This window comes from Rhincodon typus, chromosome 7 (genome assembly GCF_021869965.1).
Source record: "Rhincodon typus isolate 14 chromosome 7, sRhiTyp1.1, whole genome shotgun sequence".
Classification (NCBI taxonomy): Eukaryota; Metazoa; Chordata; class Chondrichthyes; order Orectolobiformes; family Rhincodontidae; genus Rhincodon; species Rhincodon typus.
The window spans coordinates 80311175-80336749 of NC_063338.1; the positions used below are offsets into that span (position 1 = coordinate 80311175).

At 42.3% G+C, this 25575-nt stretch overlaps 1 protein-coding gene across 4 annotated transcripts; it reads right to left on the reverse strand.

The window, feature by feature from the left end:
- Nucleotides 1-4068: 4068 nt before the first annotated feature.
- LOC109923656 (N-myc-interactor-like) lies at nt 4069-22716 on the reverse strand. 4 transcript variants are annotated; one of them, XM_048599170.1, is made up of 9 exons: nt 22652-22716; nt 22044-22414; nt 21478-21541; nt 19049-19138; nt 16427-16585; nt 8849-8965; nt 6260-6434; nt 5352-5458; nt 4072-5091 (listed from the first exon to the last, which is right to left on the reverse strand). In XM_048599170.1, exons 3-9 carry the CDS (start codon nt 21526-21528, stop codon nt 4897-4899), a joined length of 894 nt encoding a protein of 297 aa, XP_048455127.1. In that variant the 5' UTR covers nt 21529-21541; nt 22044-22414; nt 22652-22716; the 3' UTR covers nt 4072-4896. The 4 variants fall into 4 exon arrangements, with proteins under 4 accessions (XP_048455128.1, XP_048455127.1, XP_048455126.1 ...); XM_048599169.1 differs by having other exon boundaries at nt 4073-5091; nt 22119-22414; nt 22652-22715; XM_048599168.1 differs by having other exon boundaries at nt 4076-5091; nt 22229-22414; nt 22652-22714.
- Between the last annotated feature and the right edge of the window lie 2859 nt (nt 22717-25575).

A 25575-nucleotide genomic window follows, 5' to 3' on the forward strand; every position in this document is an offset into this window, starting at 1 on the left:
CTCCTCTACATCGGGGAAACCAAGCGGAGGCTTGGGGACCGCTTTGCAGAACACCTACGCTCGGTTCGCACTAAACAACTGCACCTCCCAGTCACGAACCATTTCAACTCCTCCTCCCATTCCGCAGACAACATGTCCATCCTGGGCCTCCTGCAGTGCCACAACAATGCTACCCGAAGGTTGCAGGAACAGCAACTCATATTCCGCTTGAGAACCTTGCAGCCCAATGGTATCAATGTGGATTTCACAAGCTTCAAAATCTCCCGTCCCCCTACTGCATCCCAAAACCAGCCCAGTTCATCCCCGCCTCCCTAACCTGTCCTTCCTCCCACCTATCCCCTCCTCCCACCTCAAGCCCCACCCCCATCTCCTACCTACTAACCTCATTCCGCCCCCTTGACCTGTCCGTCCTCCCTGGACTGACCTATCTCCTCCCTACCTCCCCACCTACACTCACCTTTACTGGCTCCATTCCCGCCTCTTTGACCGGTCTGTCTCCTCTCCACCTATCTTCTCCTCTATCCATCTTCTATCCGCCTCCCCCCTCTCCCTTTTTATTTCAGAACCCCCTTCCTCTCCCCCGTTTCTGAAGAAGGGTCTAGGCCCGTAACGTCAGCCTTCCTGCTCCTCTGATGCTGCTTGGCCTGCTGTGTTCATCCAGCTCCATACCTTGTTATCTCAGTAATGGTGGAGGGTTGCTTTTTGGACTGGAGGCTTCTGACCAGCGATGTTCCGCCGGGATCAGTTCTGGGTCCTCTTTTGTTTGTCATTTATATAAATGTTTTGGGTGAGAATATACAAGGCGCAGTTAGTAAGTTTGCAGATGACACCAAAATTGGTGGCATTGTAGACAGTGAAGAAGGTTTTCTAAGATTACAAAGGGATCTTGATCAAATGGGTCAATGGGCTGAAAAATGGCAGATGGAGTTCAATCTGGATAAATGCGAGGTTTGCATTTTGGTACAACGAACAAGGGTAGGGCTTATACAATTAATGATAGGGCCTTGGGTAGTGTTGTGGAACAGAGGGACCTAAGGGTGCAGGTACATAATTCTTTAAAGTTTACATCAAGTATAGACAGGATGGTTAAAAAGGTGTTTAGCACACTTGCCTTCATTGCTCAGTCCTTTAAGTATAGGAATTGGGATGTTATGCTAAGGTTGTACAGGACATCAGCGAGGCCTCTTCTGGAATACTATGTCCAGTTCTGGTTGCCCAGTTATAGGAAGGATATTATTGAGCTGGAGGGGGTTCAGAAGAGATTTACCAGAATGTTGCCGGGTATGGAGGAAAGGCCGGACAGGCTGGGACTTTTTTCACTGGAGCTTAGGAGGTTGAGAGGTGATGACAGAAGTTTATAAAATAATGAGAGGTATAGATAGAGTTGATGTTACTTGTCTTTTCCCTAAGATGGGAACTTCAAGACTAGGGGGCATATTGTTAAGGTGACATGAGAGAATTTTAAAAAGACATTAAGTGGCAATTTTTTTCAAAGAGGGTAGTTCATATGTGGAATGAACTTCCTGATGTAGTGACGGATGTGGGTACAATTACAATGTTTAAAAGACATTTGAATGGATATATGAATAGGAAAGGTTTGGAGGAATCTGGGCCAGGAGCAGGCAGGTGGGACTAGTTTAGTTTAGGATTATGTTCGGCATGGACTGGTTGGACCGAAATGTCTGTTTCCGTGCTGTATGACTCTATGACTCTAACTTCCCCTGCTCCAGAAGGATGCTGTCAGCATTTACCCTCTGTGCTGCAGGGTGTACCCCACTGCTTGTAGAATAACAGCAGTGGGAAGATGACATTAAGGGATTGGCTACTTAAGGGCCTCACTTGGCTTGTAAGCTGCAGCAATCCATGTCACCTCGTGTGCCACTGGTAAAATGCCAGTGGTGTAGGGAACATCACTGAGCTTCCTCCATCTGATTGCCAGCGATCAGCACAGACACAATGGGCTCTGTATTGTAAATCCTTCTCTGTTTCTATGAGTACCGACATGGCTCCCAAGACATAGTCTCCTGTCACTGAATTTCAGTTTGGCTGGTTGGCAGGCATGAAATAAATTCAAGAAGGCAAAGCGATTTCCTGCTTTAAGCTTGAGGACCTTCTCGTCTCCAGCCTTGCTGGACTCTGCAGTTCTTCTGGCCTTACTATACACTGTAAGTATCAAGTTTATAAAATCTTGTCTGTCTATATTTGCTGCTTTTCCAGCAATTTCCTATTTTTACTTCAGATGTCCGGCATCCTTGGTATGTTTCTTCACTACTAGGTCGGTTTTTGCTGACATCACTTTCTGAAACAGCGATGTTCTGCTCTGTTTGTTAGCCAATGTGAAGCCAGCAGCTACTCTCAGCCTTTGTGCCACTTTGGAGACCGAGGCTACTGTTGGCACAACAACTCAGAATTCCAGGAGAAGTGGGTAAGGTAGGTGACTTTTCAGAGGAGAGGGGGATTTGCAGGGGGAGGGGGTTTAGGGGACTCAGAAACAAGGACAGAGAAGTGGTTTTCAATGGCCCTATCACACCTCCAATCACGCCTCAAATCATCCTCAGATTGGGGCAAATTATGAGAACCCTCCTCACCATACTCACATCCATTCTCAAACCTGGCAGATAATCTGCATCAACCAAAAAGACTACCAGTGATCTCTCTTGCCCAGACACGGCAGATAAAGGACATTCAGCCCATCAAGTCTACACTGACCCTCTGAAGAGCACTCCCCCCTTATCCCCATAATCCTGCAACTACCATGGCTAACCCACCTCCAGGACAATTTCCCCTTGGCCAACCCACCAAGCATGCACATCCTTGATAACACAGTGTGGAGCTGGAGGACCACAGCAGGCCGGGCAGCATCAGAGGAGCAGGAAAGCTGATGTTTTGGGTCAAGACCCTTCTTCAGAAATGGGGAAGGGGGCTCTGAAATAAATAGAGAGGAGGGGTGGGGCTGGGGAAGGTAGGTAGGTCCTTCCCCAGCCTCAATCTTCCTCTCTCTATTTATTTATTTCAGAGCCCCCTTCCCCCACCCCCCCTCCCGACCCAAAGTGTCTGCTTTCCTGCTCCTCTAATGCTGCCTGGCCTGCTGTGTTCCTCCAGCTCCACACTGTGTTATCTCTGACTCCAGCATCAGCAGTTCTTACTATCTCTGATGTACATCCTTGGACTGTGGTAAGAAACTAGAGCACCCAGAAGAAACCCATACAGATACAGGGAGAATGTACAAACTCTGCACAGTCACCCAAGGCTGGAACTGAACCTGGGTCCTTGGCACTGTGAGGCAACAGTGCTAACCACTGAGCCACTGTGCCAACCTTGTGTGTATGGTGTGAACAGTCCCCTAGATGGTCATTAATCGACCACTTAAGTGTTGCAATGAATGGTGAGAAGTTAATTCCTGGGTTGATAGAAATGCCACAACTCCCTGGTGCCAACCTACCCAAATATTTTCCACCTTCCCAGCTGTTTCCAGGAAGGGAAGATCCTCGCCGTGTTACTAATGGACCCAAATCAAAGCTTGTGGTGGGGAGCACTGTCCTTCACATCATTTTTGTTAACACAGTTACAGTTTAGCGCATGAGGACTATCCTGTGATTCGCTGGGCCCACTCACGAATGTTACTTTTGAATTGTTCACCAAATATAGGCCAATGGGCATGGAATTGGGAAGAACATAACTAAGACCCCCTTTTTAATCATCATTGATCTGTCCAGTTAACACTAGTACTGGGAAGCATGTGATCAGAAATGTTTAAATCAGACATGATAAAGAGGTTGAGAGATAGCATGATTGCTGTTTTTAACGAAATAAGATTTCGGACGGATTAAATGGTACAGATTATAGTAGACTATTTTAACTTGTCTGGAAACTGCAGAACCAGAGTATATTGTCTGTGTCTGAACAAACACATTGTCACAGTAGTTTCAATTTAATTCTAAATGAGTGGATTTTCAGTGAATCAAATCTGTGTCCATTGTCGAGTGTGTAGTCAAACTACGAAGCAGATTCTCTAGGGAGATGTTCAGAGAAGACGTTAATTCATTTCAGAAGCAAATTAAATAGATATGACATTCTGGTATACAGTATAAAAATAATTTAAGACAATCCATGTAGTAAACGTAGCATTTTTGGAAGGAAGAGGTGACTTTAAAGCTGTGGTTTCCAAAGTCCCCCACTATTCAGATTTTCCTTGAGTCATTTCTGGGTGTGTTGTAAATTAATCAATTGAGATTTATTGTGATGTGTGATCAATAATCCATTATCCTGCGATGGCAGGAATAACAAATGAAGAGAGACAGATTCAGTTAGGACTATATTCACCGGACTTTAGAAGGATGAGGAAGGATCTCATAGAAACCTTTAAAATTCTAACAGGGACTAGACAGGGTAAATGCTGGAAGGTTGCTCCTGATGACCGGGGAGTCCAGAACTAGGGGTCACAGTTTAAGAATATAGGATAGACTATTTAGGATTCATGAAGAGAGATTTCTTCACCCAGAGAGAGGTAAGCTTGTCACAGAAAGTGGCTGAAGCCAAAACATTGAATGTTTTCAATGAGTTAGATATTGTTATTATGGCTAAAGGAAACAAAAGTTTGTGGAGAAAGTGGGAACAAGGTACTGAGTTGGACGATCAGCTATGATATGGATCGGCTGAGCAGGTTTGAAGGGCTGAATGGCCTACTCCTGCTCCTATTTTCTACATTTGTATTGCAGCATGTGACTTCATACCTTGGCAAGTAATTCTATATTGAAGATATGCTCTGTGTCTCTCTTTACCTTTCCCTTTATTTATTCCCAATAAAGGCAATTTGTGTTGCTTCAGTTTGCAACTCCACATCGCCCTTTCTCTCTCATGTATCTAATCGACAGCTGTAGTGAAAGTGAAAATATTTCACTTACTTCCTTTTTCAACAAAGGTGACCACAGCAGTTCCAGAAAAACGATCGTAATTTATATGCTCCACCTCCCCTCCACCTAAACTGGGCTTTGAGAAGCTAATTTCCAACTTGTCTCTCATCTGTTCTTCCGGAAGGATCTCTGGAATTTGAGAAACTTTAACTGTCTTCCTGGAGATGTCAACATGTACCTGAAAGAATTATAAAAGTATTTTAAGTTAAACTTGAGTCAAGGAGTGGATAAAGTAACTGGCCTCGCTCTTAATGCACAAAAAATCAATGAATGTGTGTCAGAAGTAATTGAGTTTGTTCATTATATATGTGCTCGCCTTAAAAATAGATGATAGAGAGAAGTTCAGGTTTTAAGAAATCATACGAAGACCCAAAATCCTGAGAATCGATCATTACAACACATGCTATGATACTCTGACATTGCTTTCCTTGTATTTACCTCAAACTTCCTTGCTGTGCCCAGTTTGACAGGATGAATCTTCACATCTAGTTTCCCAGGATCCAGGTTTATGTGATGCTTGGCTACCCTCAGAATTTTACTAGCAACTTTAAGTAAGAGATTAAAAAACACAATTAGAGGGAATTAAGTAGGAAGATGTCATTTGAGCAGCTGGAGTGAAGAGATAAGGACAGAGACCTATAACATAGCCCCAGAGGACCACAGGGCTGCTTTCTCATCAGAGAGAGATAACTGGGGTTGCGTTTGACCTAACAGTCACCATGCCTCAAAGGAGGGCAAGAGGTTGAGAAGGTGGGACCTTCATGGTAACATCAGGCAGTGTAGGACTTGAATCCAATCTGTTGGTATCACTCTGCATCACAAACCAGCCATCCAGCCTACTGAGCTAGGCATGGCCAGCATTTGTTGCCCATCCCTAATTGCCCTTGAACTGTGTGGCTCACTAGGCTATGTTAAAGGGCATTTAAGAGTCAACCACATTGCTGTGTGTCTGGTGTCATATAAAGAATAGACGAGTGTTGGACATCAGATTTCCTTCTATAAAGACATTAGTAAACCAGATAGGCTTTGATAATCCTAACAATTTCACACTCATCTTTACTGAAGAGTTGCTTCTTACTCCAGATTTATCAATTCATGGAACTTAAATGCCACCAACTGTCATGGTGGGTTTTGAACCCCAGCCCTCTAGATTACTTAGCCAGTGGCATTAATACTGCGTCACCTTTTCTCCAGTGCAGCAAGCCCATTATAAAATGATTTACACTCTTCTAAATAAAATGAGGCCCATAACCTTTTTGAGTGAGAATGTCATTTTGGCATACAGAGAGAGTACAATCGAGGATTCCCAGAATCTTCTGGTCTTATATTAAGGGTGGTTGAATTACCTTGCTCATTTTCAAAAGTGATTAAGGCCTGTCCATTCTGAAGAGCCAGTGACACTTCAGGTGAGACGACATAGCAGCACTTGATCTTCAAGAAGTCCTCTCCCTCTTGAGCTGTGGGCACACTTTCTTCGAGTTTGGTGAACCTAATATTCTTTTCAGGCAAAGTTGCCTTAATCTGTACACAACAAAGAACAGCTTGACAAATGAGAGTCCTAATGGTTCAAAAGAGAAAAGCTTCTCCAGCAATTCCAAGCTTAAATTGTTTTGTATGTAACAAAAGATAAGAATGTTTACATCACTGCAGCATGGGGATATAAAGTGGACCCTGTTAGATCTATTTCACTGATATAAAATTAACTCAAAAAACCTGCACAATTTCAAGGACCAGTGTTCTGCAACTCAAAATCACTCAAACTGAAACATTTTGTTGGTGGCCACCCTAAAACAGGAATTAGTCCTTGTGGACATGTGAATGAGGGCCCTAACATATGTTTTTTGAGGTCCCCGCAGACAAACTGGAATTTATTACGTAAAATGGTGTGAAATAGTTCCCTGGAAAAAGGATGATGCCCACTCATGGCAATAACCCATATGGTCTTTTAACGTGGGGCAACTATTGGTCTACAGCTACCACCTGACCCAGGCTGACCAGGAAACTCTCCTAGTCTGACTACTTGCCATAGGTTTATTGGATGGATTTACAGAATGATCACCAATCTTGTTATCCACATTATAACACAAGACATTAAGTTGTTACGTGAGACTTAAATCTAGAGCTTCTGCCCCAGAGGAAGAAACGTTACTACTGAGGCACAACAACTGACATAGGGGTTGGGCTGTATGTTTCCCTGGCTTGTATGTGACCACAAAAACTGATTAGTGACTTGTTTTTTAATTCATATGAAGGCAAGGTGGGAAGGAATCACAATTATCAGCGGCGTACACTTAAGTGAGCTAAAGGAAAAGGGGAAAAAGAGATTGGGCAAGGACAAAAAGATGACAGAGATTCCACCATAATAAAACCTCCTCCTCTCAGCTCTGTTTGCTAACATTCAAATGGTAGTCCCAGACTTTCAGCAGGGAAAAGTAGACAGCTTCAGTGAAATGAGAAGTACAGAAACTTTGCAAGCTCTGTATTCAATCTTGATCACATCCCACCTGGAGTAGTATGTACAATTCTAATTAGCACATTTTATGAAAATAATACACAGCAATGGAGAAAGTGAAAGAAAAGTGTTCACAAGGGTGATACCAGAAATGTGGGGAGGCGATGGGAGTGGGGTGAGCCTATCTGGATAGGAATAACCAGCTGCACCCCTTTTCTGTTAAATGATTCATATTGGTAAGAAGAACATGGGCAAACAACATAAAGGATACAATTCTAATGAGTGTGTAGGATAGAGAGATTTGGTTTGATATGTGCCTTTTTCATTGAAGGTGGCAAGACCAGGTGAGACAGCAGTTCATAAATCGTTTGGTATCCTTGGCTTTATTAATAGGGTCATTAATGGTGTACTAGAGCAAAGAAGTTACACTAAACTTGTATAAGACACTAATGCAGCCTCAATTGGAGTATTGAGTACAGTTCCTGCATCCACACATTTGGGGAAAGATGTGAAGGCACTGGACAGAGCCCAATATAGATTGATGAGAATGGTTCCATATTTTGGAAAAGTCAGGTCTGTCTTAGAGAAGGTAAAACTAAGAGGAGATATGATGGAGCTTTTCAAAATCAAGGAGGAATCCAGACAGTGTGGTCATGGAAAAACTATTTCCCACTTGTGAAAGGATCAAGAATGAGAGGATATAGATTCTAAGTAATTGATAAAAAGAAGCAAAAATGACAAAAACAACATTCACACAGCAAATAGTTATGTTGTGGAATTCACCGCCTGAGATTTTGGGAGTTGGTGTTGGGAGGTTCAATTGAAATATTCAAATGGGAATTTGACTGTTATCTGAAAGGAGGGGTGTGCAGGGTTATTACAGGGAGAAAGCAGGGGAAATGGCACCAACTGAATCGCTCACTCAGATAGCCAGTGCAGACAAATGGCCTCTTTCTGAGCTGCAAATATTCTGGGAACATTTTCTGTTAAAAAGAGAAGCCTGATACAACTGTTTAAAAGAGTGTAAGGTTTTGATAAAATACTGAGAATGGATTATTGCAAAGGTGAAGAGGCCATTAAATTCATACTGTGACTAAGAAACTAAAAAAGAAATTCATAAGAAGATTTTTTTTTGCCTAAAGTGTTGAGAATACTACAGGGTGTGGTTGAAGTGAAAATCACAGATAATTTAAGAACAGGCTAGATAAGAGCATGATCTGGAAGGGATACCAAGTTATGGAGATATTGTTGGATGAAGAAAGGAGATGGTTCAAGAGGAGCATTAATAGACTGATTCGCCTGAATGACCTGATTCTGTGCTGTATTTCTTATGTAATCTTTAGTGATTCCAGCAACCATTATCCAATCAATCTCAGACCAAATGAAAAATGACAAGGTGTACTTACATCTATTTAAAAAAAAAGCAGGATTTAATGAGCAGCAAGGATGCGATTTTCTTTATGATACAAGATGCAATGGTTACCTTGAATTTAGAATGCAGTAGGCTACAGTCTTCTCGTGTAATTCGGAGTTCTTTTTCAAGTTCAATCAGTCGTTCTTTCAGTTTTTCACGCTCAGCCTCTTTTTCACAGAGCTTCTCCTATGAAAAAAAAATGCTTCAAATAACTTGCAATTAAATCGCTTTTCAAGTGACTCATCAAAAAAGTGACACACACATTCAATATTCACAATAAAAAGTCTCCACCATTGCCTAAAATTGATTTGTTAGTGTCTTTGGACTCCTTATTGAAGGAAAAATGTAAATCCACTGGAAGTGATTCAGAAGAGGTTTATAAGATTGATAGCTGGAATGCTGGGCATGTTTTGACTTAAGTTTAAAAGATTGTAGAGTGACTTGATTAAAGTATAAAGTTGCCATAGTCTTACCAGGTCAGAAGTCAGACGACACTAGGTTATAGTCCAATAGGTTTATTTGAAAGCACACGCTTTCGGAGCATTGCCCCTTTGTCAGGTGAACTGGCAATGGTCCAACAGCTCCGATTTCAAATAAACCTGTTGGACTATAACCTGGTGTCGTCTGACGTCTGACCTTGTCCACCCCAGTCCAACACAGGCACCTCCACATTATAGTCTTACCAGAGAATAGGACTCTTTTCCTATTAAGAGACAGAGAGAGGTGACTGGTGGTGGGTTTAACTTGAAGGATATCAGGCCTCAGGTGAGGTGAGGGTTTGAGGAGGAGAGTCCTTCATTTTAACATCAGCAGGAATTGAACACATGTTGTTGGTGTCACTCTGCAGCATAAACCAGCCATCCAGCCAACTGAACAAGATCCTGAATACTCTTGGCAAGGAGAACGCAGAAAGGATGTTTCCTCTTGTGAGTCAGTCCAGAAATAGGAGACACCATTATAAAATTCTGGGTCACCCTTTCAGAACAGAAAAGAGAGCATTTTATTTTCTCTCAAAAGGGTTGTATGCCTTTGGAACTCTCTGCCTGAAAAGACAGTGCAGGTGGGGTCACAATACTTTTAAATCAGAGGTAGTTAGGTTCAGTTCCAAAGAAGGGTCAGTCGACCTGAAAGGTTAACTGTGTTTTCTCTCCACAGATGCTGCCAGACGTGCTGAGTCTCACCAGCAATTTCTGTTATTGTTTCAGATTTTGGGGGGGGGGGGGGTGGGTGTGTGTGGAGGTTGATGGACATGGGGTATTTGTGACACAAACAGATCAGCCTTGATCATATTGAATGGGAGAATATGTTTAAAGAGCTAGATGGCTTATTTAACTGACAAAAGTGCAGTTTTTCTCCTACTCACGTATAATCTGGATTACTTAAACCTTATACCCAAAAGGTGCAACATTTACAGCTTGACCAGTTAAAATTAAATTCATGAATATCATTTTAAATCTCTGGGAACTTCCAATAAAATTTGAAGATCATGTTACAGAAAAGTTGATTTTTTAACATTAGGATCTACATTTCAGTACATTTGACTTTTATTCATTCTTGGGAAGTGAGTGCTATTGCTGGCAATGCCAACATGCTTTGTCGTCCCTAACTGTCTTTGAAAAGGCAATGATGAGCTGCCTTCTTGAACCACTGCAGTCCATTTGCTGTAAATATGCCCAATTGTTACTAAGGAGAAGTTCAGGTTTTAGATCCAATAACGGTGAAACACTGGCGACACAGTTCCAGGTCTCGATGGTACCAGGTCAGGATGGTACAATGGCTTAGACAGAAACATGCAGATCGTATTCCGCATTTGCTGGCCATATCCTTCTAGATGGCTCGCTGGTTTGAATGTATTGTCTGCAAAAGATCAGGTCTACTCTCAGATAAGAGAACATTAATATGTATTGTGTTATCTGAGTCAGTAAGAGCTTTGGAAACACAGTGGCCTACCTGATGCCATCACATTGGATCAGATATAAGATTGCTCCCTGAAAACAGCTGTACAAAGAACAAAGAAAAGTACAGCACAGGAACAGTCCCTTCGGCCCTCCAAGCCTGCACCAACACATTGTGAAAAACTTGCCTTGCATATCTCTGTTAAACTTCCCCCCTCACATCTTCAACCTGTGTCCCTTAGTAATTGACCCCTCCATCCTGGGAAAAAGCCTCATATTTTCCACTCTATCCATGCCATTCAAAATCTTATAAACTTCTACTGGGTCACCCCTCAACCTCCTGCATTCCAGTGAAAACAAACCCAGTTTTTCCAACCTTCCTTCATTGCTAAAATCCCGCATGTCAGGCAACATCCTGGTAAACCTTTTCAATACCTTCTCCAAAGGTTCCACATCCTTCTGGTAGTACGGTGACCAGAATTATATGCAATATTCCAAGCGTGGCCTAACTAAAGTTCTATAAAGCTGCAGCATAACTTGTCGATCCTTATACCCAATGCCCCTTCCAATGAAGGCAAACACGCCACAGGCATTTTTTACTACCTTATCTACTTATGCTACCATCTTCAATGATCTATGGACCTGCTCACCAGGATCCCTATGCATATCAATATTCCTAAAGGTTCTGCCATTCACTGGATAATTTCTACCTGTACCTGACCTTTCAAATTGCATCACCTCACATTTGTCCAGATTAAACTCCATCTGCCATTTTTCTGCCCATGCCTCCCACTGATCTATATCCTGCTGTATCCTCTGACAATCCTCCTCATTATCTGCAACTCCACCAATCTTTGTATCGTCCTCAAACTTACTAATTATATCAGCCACGTTTTCCTCCAAATCTTTTCTGTAAATAATGAACAGCAGAGGTCCCAGCACTGATCCTTGTAGAACACCACTAATCACAACCCCTATTCAAAAATGCATCCTTCCATCACTACCCTCTGTCTCCTATGATTAAGCCAGTTCTGCATTCATTTTGCCAGCTCAACCTTGACACCACGTGACTTCCCCTTTTGTACCTCTCTGCCATGAGGGACCTTGTCAAAGGCTTTACTGAAGTCCATGTGGACATCAACCGTTTTTCCCTCATCAATCATCTTCATCACCTCCTCAAAATACTCAATCAAGTTAGTAAGGCATGACCTCCCCCACACAAAACCATGCTGTCTATTGCTAATAAGTCCATTTGCTTCTAAATGTGTATAGATCTTGTCCCTGTGAATCTTTTACAATAATTTCCCTACCACCATGTGAGACTCACAGGTCTGTAATTTCCAGGATTATCCCTGTTACCCTTCTTAAACAATGGGACAACATTGGCTATTCTCCAGTCTTCTGGGACCTCACCTGTGACCAAAGTGGATACAAAGATGTCTGTCAATGCTCCAGCAATTTATTCTCTTGCCTCCCTCAATATTCTGGGGTAGATCCCATAAGGACCTGGGGTCTTATCTACCTTAATACTTTTTAAGATGCGTAACACCTCTTCCTTTTTAACAGCAACTTAGTTTAGAAACTCGACACTTCCTTCCCTGAAATCATCCTCCACCAATTCCTTCTCTTTGGTGAATACCGAAACAAAGTATTTATTCAGGACCTCACTTACCTGTTCTGGCTTCACACATAGATTCCCTCCTTTGTTTTTGAGCGAGCCAACCCTTTCCCTGGCTACTCCCTTGCTTTTAATATATATTTTAAAGCTATGGATGATGTATCCACTGCTATTGTACTTGAAAGGTCAGGATCATAATGTCCAAGGATCTTGGACAAAATTGGTAATGATTTTGATTCAGTCAAACACTGCAGTTGACACTCAGTCCAACACTATTTTGGATCTTGCTTCAAATGTTGCCTGATAAGACTCATAAACTTGGGCTAATTTTTGGTTAGAATTTTCACAACTTGTTAACCATTCCCATATATTGTTGGAGTCCTGTAATATTTCAGCCAGTGGATGTGGCGTGATGGCTGCTAGCATCCTGTTGCCTGAACAATGTGCCCCAAAATTGTAAGCATTGACTTTGAGAATTCACACTTCTCATTAAGGGTGAAACCAGAATCTGTAATATTCTCAAAACTTTCCTATTCTGTTGTCATGTTGGGCTTTAGTGAATCATGGATAAGAATGTCTTCTAACATGTTAGATGTCATCCTCTGGAAAATCTCTGGATGTGATGCTGAAGGGTAGACAGTTAAAACAATTATGTCAGATGGTGTTATAACCGTGATCAACAAAGAGAAGTCAGCGAAAGTTGGTGTTCACATTCAGCTCAGTGAAGATTACGCACTTTGCAAGTTTTAGACATGCTCTTGACTTCCAATTCTATCTCACTATACCATCTTGTTTAAATGTAGTCAGTTGACACAAATTCTCACTGATCTACTTCATTTAGGAACAGGCACCATCGCAGAGGACCATGCAGCCGGCTGTGTGACTTTTGAAATAACACCCTTTTAGTGCCTCAATCTCCTCTCTTATCCTGAACTGGATGTGGAACCTTCCAGGATGTAAACAAACAGATATGTTCAGCATCTGCCATCAGTGTGTGATATGTTGTGTTCAGACTACCCAAGCCTTTTAAAGAATTTTTGAAATTGTTGTTTAAACTGATTTGCTAGTTTCCAATTTACCACTATATTTACTTTGAGCAAGTGTTTAAGAGTATGCAGGCTCTCCTACTGGTCATAGATAATAAACCGTGTTTTAACAATTTCCTTGTCTTTATGTTGTTATGCTGCCCGAAGCTAGCCTTTGACCTTGTTCAATCTAGCCATACAGTTGGACAGCTGAAGGTTGTAGGCCAAACACCCTCAGCTAGTTGAGGCTGACAGAAAAATGAGCATAGCCGATGGCCAATTTAAAGTGCGTGTGTTAGCTGTTCATAACAATGTTCGCACTCCAATATTGACCAATATGTTTAGAAACTGCCTTTGTGCATATCTAAATAAGCACAGTGGAGTTTAGTATAATCTAATGCATCACTTTCCTTTGTTTTGCACACAATTCAGTTTGAAACCATGTGACATTTGCTCTTGTCTAAGCATGGAAGGCTTCGCCAGAAAATGCACGACCAAGTAGAAAGGCAAGGAAAGCGAAAGGAATTGAGATAAGTCAATTTGTACGTGCGCCAGCATTTGAACATCCTTGCAAAGTGACCTGCAGTGCTTGGATTCTAAATCTGTTTACGTTTCCAGGGAGAAGTTTCTTTTCTGGAGCCGCTTGTTCTGCAATGCAGGCGTAGTACCTTGGTTTTCTCTTTTTCTCCCGAACCCCCTGCACACCCCAACCCCTCCCCCGGTGAGTAGAGTTGCAGAGTGAGCAGGCCGATTCCCGCGGTGGACAGAAGAGAGCACGGGCCGAGTCCCCCAGCAGAACCATCACGGGCAGCATGGCCTTGTGATCTCCGGCCTGCAGGCATGCCCCTTGAGCCCCAGACTCTGCGAGCAGTGAGCCCTGGAGCAGCATGATGGCTGTGAGCCTGGGAGAAGCCCATTGAAGAAGCCCCGCAGCAGCACATGGGAAGCAGCCCCCGAGCAACGCACAGGCAGTGAGTCCTGGACGGAGACTGGTGTGAGAGGACAATCCTTACCTTAGAACACTGTAATGTTAATCCCTTAATATTTTCCTAATTTTAACTTATTTTCAACTCTGTAATTAAGCAACTACTTCTATTCCTCTGCTGTATCCAAGAACTGTACCTAGGTACTTGTACCTAAGATGTCGCCGTAAGAAGGCAGATGTTGTAAAACTTTTTCGCTGTACTCCTATGATGGATTTCACGTGACAATAAAAATATATTGTATTGTATTATGTTGTATTGACTCTCCTGGTCTATTAATGACCCAAGAAAAAACATTGAGTGTGAGGGTCGCTTTTAAATTCAGCTACCTTGTATTTTCGGAATATGAAATTCTCTAATGAAAAGCGTACATAACCACGGCATTCTGCATTCTGGCAAGGCTGTCTTCCTGCTTATGGACCTACTTTGTGTCATTTCAGGAAGCTTCTAATTACGGCTTTATGCCTTTTCTGCATTACTGTCATGGTACTGTTATGATTCTGCACCCTTTAAAGTGACTCTGTGTTGTTCTGGGATAGTAGGAAGTGCAGATGCTGGAGAATCCGAGACAACAAGGTGCAGAGCTGGATGAACACAGCAGGCCAAGCAGCATCATAGGAGCAGAAAGGCTGACGTTTCGGGCCTAGACCCTTCATCAGAAATGAAAGGTCCAGGCCCGAAACGTCAGCCTTTCTGCTCCTATGATGCTGCTTGGCCTGCTGTGTTCATCCAGCTCTGCACCTTGTTGTCTCTGTGTTGTTTTGACTGTCTGAGCTGCTGGATCATCTAGAAGGTTTTTAGTTATGCTAGGGTAGAATTAATTGCTCTTGCATGTCAAGATCAAGTTTCCTACAGTGCTGTCTGTGTTGGCTGTTAAGACTGGTCTGATGTTTGGGTTGGTCTTAAAGTCCCTTGCCCACTGCAATATGCCATTGCCAGGCTTCACTTAAAGTTCTTTGTGCCACTTGACTCTAGTCAAGCACTGTTGCCACCATTTAGTGGGATCAGATCTATACTCATGTGAGTAAGTATTAACAGGTCTTATTAAACATGACTATATCAGCATATAAGCGATGGTAAGAGAGATATATTCTGGAACCCTATAGTCTTGGGCTCCAGTTCCATGTGATCTGATGTCACTACGACAAAGTTTCCTTCGTACATGCTCAGTAGTTATTCCTTCAGGAATTGTTAACCCTTTATTCTATCAATGCCTGCAATTGCTGGGGTTACCATGAGGTTCCTTGCTCAACATTTCCCCTTACCCAAGGCATGGTGATGCTCAGGTTAAACCCACAACCAGTTATCTCTGTGAGAGTCAGTTAGCTCAGTTAATTGGTTTGTGGTATTGAGTGATGCTAACAGCTACCTCATTGGCTGACATTACCATGAAACTTCTGCCTTCTTAACCTCGCCCCTTGCTTGAAGTATGATGACCCTCAGGTTAAATCCACCACTCAGTTGCTTCCATGTAATGAGAGAGCAGCCATCTGGGTCTGTGGCGACTTTATCTTTCCCAGCTCAACCGTTTATTATGCTGTCCCGTGGAGTCAGCGGACCATGTATATACGGGTTGTGGGCGAATGCTCCCCTTCTTTTAGTTATTTGAAAAGTCTTTTGTTGTATTTTTGGTTGCACTTCAGCCCCACACTCCTGAGCTTTGGGCATCTGGGGCAGAGGGGTATGTACAGATCTGAGGACCTGCTCGTGGATCTGCTCCTGGACCTGGCAATAAACAGGTCCAGGCAGCGGGCTGTGAAGGGGATCATCTCTGCCAATGTCTGTGCCCCTCATCCATGGTTATGTTCACACCTAGGCATCCTTGGAGAGGGAGCATCAATGCTCTTGATGCCTTTGAGGAGAAGTGGGTACGGGGGTGGGGACTGGATACACTGCTTTACTTCCCCCTCTGACTCTATTTTGATTTAATCCTTTCCCCTTACCCCTCCCTCACTTTTGATGATTTGCATTGTCTGTAATGGGCTTCGCTTGTAAATATCCAATTGGCTAAATGGACAATTTACTGGTCATGGTTGGTAGTTAAAAACAAAATAAATATAATGCAGACCCCAAACTTTCAAACCTTTAAGATGTGCTGAACAAAAAAAGTCAAAAAACATGCTTACCTTTAAAGACTGCCCTGTCCTTTGAATCTCTCCCTGGAGCTTCTCATGTTCATTATTCAGCTTGCAAAGTTTATGAGAAATTTGCTTCTTCTTTTCTTCAGCATCCAGTTTTGCACAGATCAAATCTGATTTTCTTCTTTCTAAGTTGTCAATTTTACTCTTAAAAAGAGCACAAGGCACTATATAACTCCAAATAATGTTCTACATCCACAATATTTTTTTTAAAAATGCATATATACATTTAAACGTTTTGTTTTGAACTTATATGACTAATTCTCCATTAAACAGCTGAAATTACCTTTTGTACCAATTGATTTTCATTAAATATTAACAGGGGGCTATTTCACTCCATTCACGTAGCCAGGATAAAGTGAGTACACATTTTAAAGTGACCAATACTAATTCCCAGAATGCTAATAACTAATTTTTGCAGAAATGGAGACACCACAGCAATTGAATACTGTACATTTGTTGACCATTAAGAAAGAACACCAAAATGAATTGCCCCAATCTGCTGGAGCTTCTCAGAGGTCAAAATGGTCAACACGGGCAGACGTTTGCACAATTTCTTCCAATGACTTCCAAAACTTATTCCCAGAAATATTGGAGAATTGGACAAGTTCACGATGTAAAATATATCATTCCCTAGTTCTTCCAAAACTCTGCTGTTACACATACCAATCTTTTCTAAAGGTAGGTAGCATCCCCTCTGCATAACCCATTATATTTTAAATTGTTTCTTCCTCAGCTTGCTGCAATTGGTGTTATTGTCACCTCTTATGCTACAGTTAGTATTCCTTTGAGCTTTATCTCATCTTTTCATTATCCATGCAGTGGACTCAAAGTATATTATGGCCACGTGCAAGAGGGATATAGATACTTGAATGGACCTCAAAGTCAGGTAGAGATCAGGAAATGTTTGACTGACTACCTTCCTTATCTGCAAATGCTGCAGATTAAATTTCAGAGGTAGTCACTGAGGCTGAGACTTAGGAGCTGCATGAGAAGTAATTTGAAGTGACCTGGTCTTTATAAAACCAGAGAACTGCAGTAGGAATACATTTTTCAGAATATGTTGGCTCTGAAGCAACTCTCAAGCTGTGACCTAAGCCGCAGTTTAAATCAGGGAGTAGGCCAAACAGTAGAAGTGCACTAAATGGTGAAATTTATCATGAAGTTAAACAGAGTCTGAGTACGCTTCAGGATTGAGTCATAGAGTCATAGAGCTGTACAGCATGGAGAAAGACCTTTCAGTCCAACTGGCCCATGCCAACCAGATATCCTGAATTAATCTAGTCCCATTTGCCACCATTTGGTCCAGATCCCTCAAAACACTTGCAACTCATGTATCCATCCAGATGCCTTTTCATATGTTGTAATTGTACCAGCCGCCACCACTTCTTCTGGCAGCTCATTCCATACTCGCACCACCCCCTGCGTGAAAAAGATACCCCTTAAGTCCCTTTTATGTCTTTCCCCTCTCACCTTAAACCTATGCCCTCTAGTTTTGGACTCACCTACGCTGGGCAAAAGATCTTGGCTACTCACCCTATCCACGCCCCTCGAGGTGGCTACAAAACCAGTCAAATGTTGTTTTAACTGTTACTTTCACTGGGCTTCCCTTCTTACCAGCACAAAATATTCACTATTAATTGTTTTAGTTTATCTTGCATTATTTTCAGGAATGGTGCTAATTATTTTTCATTGCCATCAGTTGCAATAATATGAAATGTGCGGCCTGAAAGGTTTGGAGAAACAAATGCAGTAACAACTTTTAAAACAAAACTGGATATATATTTGATATAAATTGAAAAGGAATAATTTGTAGGGCTATGTAGAAAAAATAGGAAAGTGGAATTAACTGGCTAAATCACCTCTTTCTTGTCTATATGATTTTAAATTGGGAGATGTTGATAACTATTGAATTGTGTTCATGCACGAAATTTCTTTGTTGGGCACTACAGTGTAATAATGTCTTCATTATGAACTCAGAAAAGGTTTCACAAGAACATACTGGTTTCGTTCAATACCACACAAAAAATATGATGTGGAGGTGCCGGTGTTGGATGGGGTGGACAAGGTCTGAAATCATACGACACCAGCTTCTAATCCAACAGGTTTATTTGAAAACAAAATCTTTTGAAGCCTCACTCCTAACACCTGAAGAAGGAGTGAGGCTCCAAAAGCTTGTGTTTTCAAATAAACCTGTTGGACTATAACCTGGTGTCATGTGATTTCTGACATTACACAAAAAAAATCACCTTACATAAATAAACTGAAGTTCAACCAATTCATATTGGAAATGTGCAATTTTTTTTGCTTAATATTAATATTTATAAATTTTTGAGAATAAATTGAATTCATAAGAGAAATTTACAATTTAAGGCAACTGTGACTGAGAAACGTAATGTCAGCTGTGATGACAAGATGACAGCAAATGCATAAAATCAGTTAGTTGGCTGATCCTTATTTGGGAGAACCTCAAGTTTCTCTTCCTCTTATTAATGGTGCACCAACAGTTCACATAAAATTGATCTTGTGATTAGATGGAGTTCAATCTAGAATCACAACAAGATAGGGCCAGTTGGTCAAGTCATAGAGGTGCTGTGAGATGTTCTGTACCTGCCACAATTCTAACTCTTGTTCTGCTTGCTGAAGTGTTTTGTAAAGGCTCATGTTGTCCTGAATGCTCTCTTGAATAATTTCAAAATCCTACAAAACAAATCAGGAAAAGATTAATGGCAGACAAGATGAAGAACTATACCATGTAATTTCTCTTTTGTTTATTTATCAACCAATTCTTTTTGTTACATTTGAAACATTAATAGAACCAATTATTATTCTAAGTAGAAAACTAATATTTGTTGAAACTTTAATGGCAATAATTACTGAACAATTAAATGTCCAAGTCTTTGATAATTTTTCCCTAATAGTTGTAGGTTATGTTATTTGCGAAGTGCTTTAATACTCAGGAAGCCTCATTATTAAACAACATGGAGTAGATTGTTGCTTAGCAAAGTTTACTTTGACTGACCATTAATAAAGAAACATCTGAATTTCACAATAGATAGTTAATATGCTGACCACATCGATGTACACTACTTTTTCTCTCACCTGAAAACCCTTGTTGGGGCTCAATTGCAGAGGTGCCAGCAAGCCTACTGATTCCCACTAGCAGAATGCTGTTCACAAGTAAGTGTCAACAGCCTAATCATCATGAAGAATACCATATCAGATATATGTGCAAAAACATTTTCCTTTGCTAAAAGAAGATCAGTAGTACAGACTGACTTGATTTCTGCAGCCCCAAGACCAAGTGTTGAACACCAATTTCTGCTCTAGCTGAAAACAAGTATATACAGAAAATCAAGTAAGTGCTGTGCAGCACTGTGATCATATAGAATTAGAACTCTGTTGTGGCCGCAGCAATCTCAGCTCAAATCCAAAACACGGCAGTGATTATTTTCAGCAGGCTGCTCTTGTGGTGCAGTGGTAGTATCTTTGGAGCAGATGTCCTGGATTCAAGTCCCACCAGATCCAGACAATTAAAATGGGTGGAGGGAGTGAGGAGTAGAAATCTTATGACACAGTGGTAGTGTCACTATTTCTGGGTCAAAGGCCTGCAAATACCACCTGCTGTATGTGTCTGAACAGTTTGATTAAAATATCTACACACAACGTTGGACCTAAGACCTTCTGGTCTACGTAGCATTGTATTACATCAAATGTTCTCTTTATTCCCTAAATCACCCGGTGAAATTATATAGAACTGATAACATTCCAGATCTAAAGACAAAAATGTCACAATATTTAGACTAAATTTAATGGCAATATTGCCATTGATCATTTCAATCTTCAGAAATAGGGACAATGTTCTGTTAGAAGGTTTTATACTTAAAAGTAAATGAATAATTCCATGTCTAATCCAATTTACAATCAATTTGTGTTCAATAAATAAATTGCTGACTCTGAAAATGAAGGTTGTAAGTTCAAGGTTTGTTCCAGCATATAAATCAAGACTGATCTTTCAGTGTGGCACTGACAAAGTTCTGGATTGTTGGGAGCTTGACCACACTTTAGATTTTAAATCAAGGTTCTGTCAATATGTTCAATACACATTAAATATCCCAGTTAGCTACCTTAAGAAAATTATTGAGCTTTTCAATGTCCTAACCAGCACTATAAGACCGTAAGACCAGACTTATCTCAGTCTTAAATACATTCAATGACTTGGCCTCCACAGCCTTTGTGGCAGATTCACCACTGTCTGGCTGGTGAAATTTTTTTCTCACTTCAGTTCTAAAAGTTCATCACTTCAGTCTGAGGCTGTGCCCTCGGGTCCTAGTCGTTCCTACGAGTGGTAACATCTTCTCCGCATCCACTCTATCCAGGCCTCTCAGTATTCTGTAAGTTTCAATGAGATCCCCCTCATTCTTCTACACTCCACTAATTTGAGGGCCAGATTCCTCAACCGCTCATCATATGACAAGCTCTTCATCCATTCCAAAACAGGTTAGCTGGACATTCATCTCGTTCCAGTATGTACATATGAAGTGGCTGCCATAAAACAGGCATTCCATTACCGAGTAATTGATCATATGAAACATTCTGCAGTATTTCTGAGATACACTCTCTTTCTTTTAAACTCAATACCAAGTGATGCTAAGTGTAGAATCGAACTATTGGAGTTGCAGAAAGATAAAACAAGTGTTGTTTGGCCATAAATCCAGTAAGTTAGTTATTTACAAGCATGAAGCCTGTAATTTTTTTCTAAGTTCTGATTTTCATATGCTATGTTGAATAGGTAATGTCTACAATGCAAATTGTACAACAATTCTGTGTTCATTGAAATTGATTTAACACAATACATTCTTTTGGCTGATATACTTACAGCATGTGAGTTACTAAATTCTGCAGCTTTAATTTTTTTCTAAGTTCTGATTTTCATATGCTATATTGAATGGGTTATGTCTACAATGCAAATTGTACAACAATTCTGTGTTCATTGAAATTGATTTAACACAATACATTCTTTTGGCTGATATACTTACAGCATGTGAGTTACTAAATTCTGCAGCTAGATGCTTGCCATCTTGTTCCATACTTGTTCAAAGGCTGCAAAATCAATTGATATGAATATTAATTTACACCAAACGTGATGTGAGTTGATAAAAACGTTTCCACGGTGAAAATATGTTAATAGAGTTGGTTAGGCAGCAATCTTACAGCTTTGGGTTTGGGATTCAAATAGAAAACTGAAAAGGCTGCATCTGAGTGGAATTAGTTTGTCCAATCCAAGCGAGCTCATGTTGATATCTGAACTCTGGTAGAAACAGTGGGTCAAAAGGAACACGAAAGTTAAGCCGGGGCGAAGCTCAGTAGCCAAGTCCCTAAAGTTTCTGCATGTGCACCCAAGACAATGTTAGAGGCACATTTGGTCTGAAAGCATCCGGAGGAGAGAGCCCTCGAATTTTCGGCTTGTCACACATTCATAAGAGTGAGAAATACTTTAACACCATTGTAATGGAGATCAGGAACAAGGAAGCCACCTTCAACTCAGAAATACTGTCAAAAATGTCGTCAAATGTAAAATGCAATGTACAACGGAGACGCTTACAATTAAAATCGAAGGCAAAAACTCGCGTTAGTTTTTTTAAGATTTAAAGCTTCAGATCGTTTCAGAAATAGAAACCTTTGCCATGATATCGCTGCTGAGCGTTGTTACATGAAATCCTGGGTCTCAGCCAGCACTCTCAGAAAAATGCTGGGAAGCAGCTGGAATAGCAGTTGTTTTTTTCTCACCCTGAGGGATTGGAAAAGGGCAAGTACCTCCCCGTTACCCCTGAAGTCCAGCTGCGAAACGCGATCGATGGGTTTGTTTTTTGGGACCCGTCTACAATTCCGACTGCATGCACCGCCTTATTCCGCCATCTGTTCACAGTTTCAGTTTCAGTTTCCAGAATTGTTTATTGGAAATCTTCTGGCAACCTTTTAAAAAAAGGGAGACACATGTTTGCACGTATCTTTATTTATTTTCCTTTAATCCTTTTTTTTAAAAAAAGAGGTTAAACTCTCATCTTGGATCTCATCAGTACCAAATGAAGTATTTTGCAAATCCATAAAGATAAGCATAAAAATTGTTCTTGATTTAAATGCTTGCCAATGCTAATTACGCGATCAAAGATTCTGCATTCGGGGCATTATTCCGGCTAAGGTTTTACAGACCCCTGACTCAGACCCAAAACGTCAGCCTTCCTGCTCCCCTGATGCTGCTTGGCCTGCTGTGTTCATCCAGCTCTACACCTTGTTGTCTCTGTTGTTGGAAGGAAGTGTTTTCTTACGGACTAATCAGTCTCAGCCATGACAAGATCAAACTGAAAGCAATTGGTGTTACTAATGTGCAGTCGGACACAGATTCAGCTCGACGTGCCTTGCTCACCAATTCACAGCCTTCGCCCAAAATTTACTGTGAGGCAGCTATGTGAGCGTTTCTGTGATTAAAAGTATGTTTTCTGTGTGATTCAGCAAGGTTTAGTGCTGGGGCCTTTGTACTGTGGTGTACAGCAATGATTTGCACTTGAATATAATGGACGTAGGTAGGGAGTTCCTGGACCATGGGGGAGAAAGTGGAGTCCAGCTAGGTGGAGATAAATTCGGTGGGGCAGGAGCAGGCGGAGACAATGGGTCGACCAGGGCAGTCAGGTTTGTGGATTTTGGGAAGGAGATAGAAGCGGGCGGAACTCCCTACATACATCCGTGACACCACCCACGCCCTCCACCTCCTCCAGAACTTCCAATTCCCCAGTCCCCAACACCTCATCTTTACCATGGACGTCCAGTCCCTATACACCTGCATTCCCCATACAGATGGCCTAAAGGCCCTCTGCTTCTTCCTGTCCCACAGGCCCGACCAGTCCCCCTCCACTGACACCCTCATCCGCTTAGCCGAACCCGTCCTCGCCCTCAACAACTTCTCTTTCAATTCCTCCCACTTCCTATAGACAAAGGGGGTGGCCATGGGTACCCGCATGGGCCCAAGCTATGCCTGCCTCTTCGTAGGTTACATGGAACAATCCCTCTTGCGTACCTACACTGGCCCTAAACCCCACCTCTTCCTCCGTTACATTGATGACTGTATCGGCGCTGCCTCGTGCTCCCACGAGGAGCTCGAACAGTTCATCCACTTCACCAACACCACCCCCCCCCAACCTTAAGTTCACCTGGACCATCACCAATACCTCTCTCTCCTTCCTGGACCTCTCCGTTTCCATCTCTGGCAACCACCTAGAAACCGATATCCATTTCAAGCCCACCGACTCCCACAGCTACCTAGAATACACCTCCTCCCACCCACTTTCCTGCAAAAATGCCATCCCCTATTCCCAATTCCTTCGCCTCTGCCGCATCTGCTCCCAGGATGAGGCATTCCACTCCCGTACATCTCAGATGTCCTCGTTTTTCAAGGACTGCAACTTCCCCCCCTCAGTGGTCGAGAACGCCCTTGACCGTGTCTCCCGCATTTCCCGCAACTCATCCCTCACACCCATCCCTGCAATAACAACCAAATCAGAATCCCCCTCGTCCTCACGTACCACCCCACCAACCTCCGGATCCAACGCATCATCCTCCGACACTTCCGCCATCTGCAATCCGACCCCACCACCAAAGACATTTTTCCCTCCCCACCCTTATCTGCTTTCCGGAGGGACAACTCTCTCTGGGACTCCCTTGTCCGCTCCACACTCCCTCCAGCCCCACCACACCTGACACTTTTCCCTGCAACCGCAAGAAGTGCTACACCTGCCCCTACACCTCCCCCCTCACCCCCATCCCAGGCCCCAAGAAGACTTTCCACATCAAGCAGATGTTTACCTGCACATCTGCTAATGTGGTATACTGCATCCGCTGTTCCCGTTGTGGCCTCCTCTACATCGGGGAAACCAAGCGGAGGCTTGCAGATCGCTTTGCAGAACACCTACGCTCGGTTCGCACTAAACAACTGCACCTCCCAGTCGTGAACCATTTCAACTCCCCCTCCGATTCGTCAGACGACATGTCCATCCTGGGCCTCCTGCAGTGCCACAACGATGCCACCCGAAGGTTGCAGGAATAGCAACTTATATTCCGCTTGGCAACCCTGCAGCCCAATGGTATCAATGTGGACTTCACAAGCTTCAAAATCTGCCCTCCCCCTACCGCATCCCAAAACCAGCCCAGCTCGTCCCCACCTCCCTAACCCGTCCTTCCTCCCACCTATCCCCTCCTCCCACCTCAAACCCCACCCCCATCTCCTACTTACTAACCTCATCCCGCCCCCTTGATCTGTCCATCCTCCCTGGACTGACCTCTCCCCTCCCTACCTCCCCACCTACACTTACCTTTACTGGCTCCATCCCCGCCTCTTTGACCTGTCTGTCTCCTCTCCACCTATCTTCTCCTCTATCCATCTTCTTTCCGCCTCCCCCTATCTCCCTATTTATTTCAGAACCCCCTTCCCCTCCCATTTCTGAAGAAGGGTCTAGGACTAAAGTTTGATGAGTCCCCTGGACCTGATGGAATGCATCTAGGATATTAAAGTAAGTAGTGACAGAAATTGTGTATGTACTCTTAGTATTTTCCCAGAATCGTAGTTTCTGGAAAAGTCCCAGAGGATTAGAAAACTGCCAATGTAACACCTTTATTTACAAATGAAAGCAGATGGAAAAACAGGTAAAACAGGTCAGTTTAACATCTGTTATTGGGAAAATGTTAGAGTCTATTAAAGATGTAATAGTAGAACATTTAGAAATACATAATATGATCAAGCAGAGCCAGCATGGCTTCATGAAGGGGAAATAATACCTGACAAATTTACTATAATTCTTTAAAGAGGTAACAAGCAGGATAAATAAAAGGGATGCAATAAATGTAATATATTTGTGTTTTCAAAGGTGTCTGTTAAGATACGACACATCAGACTGCTTATTAAATACAAGCCCATGGTGTTGGATACTAAATAAAAACCAAAAGAACTGCGGATGCTGTAAATCAGGAACAAAAACAAAGTTGCTGGAAAAGCTCAGCAAGTCTAGCAGCATCTGTGGAGGAGAAAACAGAGTTAACGTTTCGGGTCCGGTGACCCTTCCTCAGAACTGTTCTGAGGAAGGGTC

Excerpts from the sequence above, each read along its gene's own strand:
- LOC109923656 (XM_048599171.1), bottom strand. The coding sequence starts at position 21,528 with ATGGAACAAGATGGCAAGCATCTAGCTGCAGAATTTAGTAACTCACAT. Across the intron at positions 16,586-19,048 it reads AAGAGTTAGAATTGTGGCAG|AGTAAAATTGACAACTTAGA; the intron begins GTACAGAACATC and ends GCTCTTTTTAAG. Across the intron at positions 5,092-5,351 it reads GCACAGCAAGGAAGTTTGAG|GTACATGTTGACATCTCCAG; the intron begins GTAAATACAAGG and ends TAATTCTTTCAG.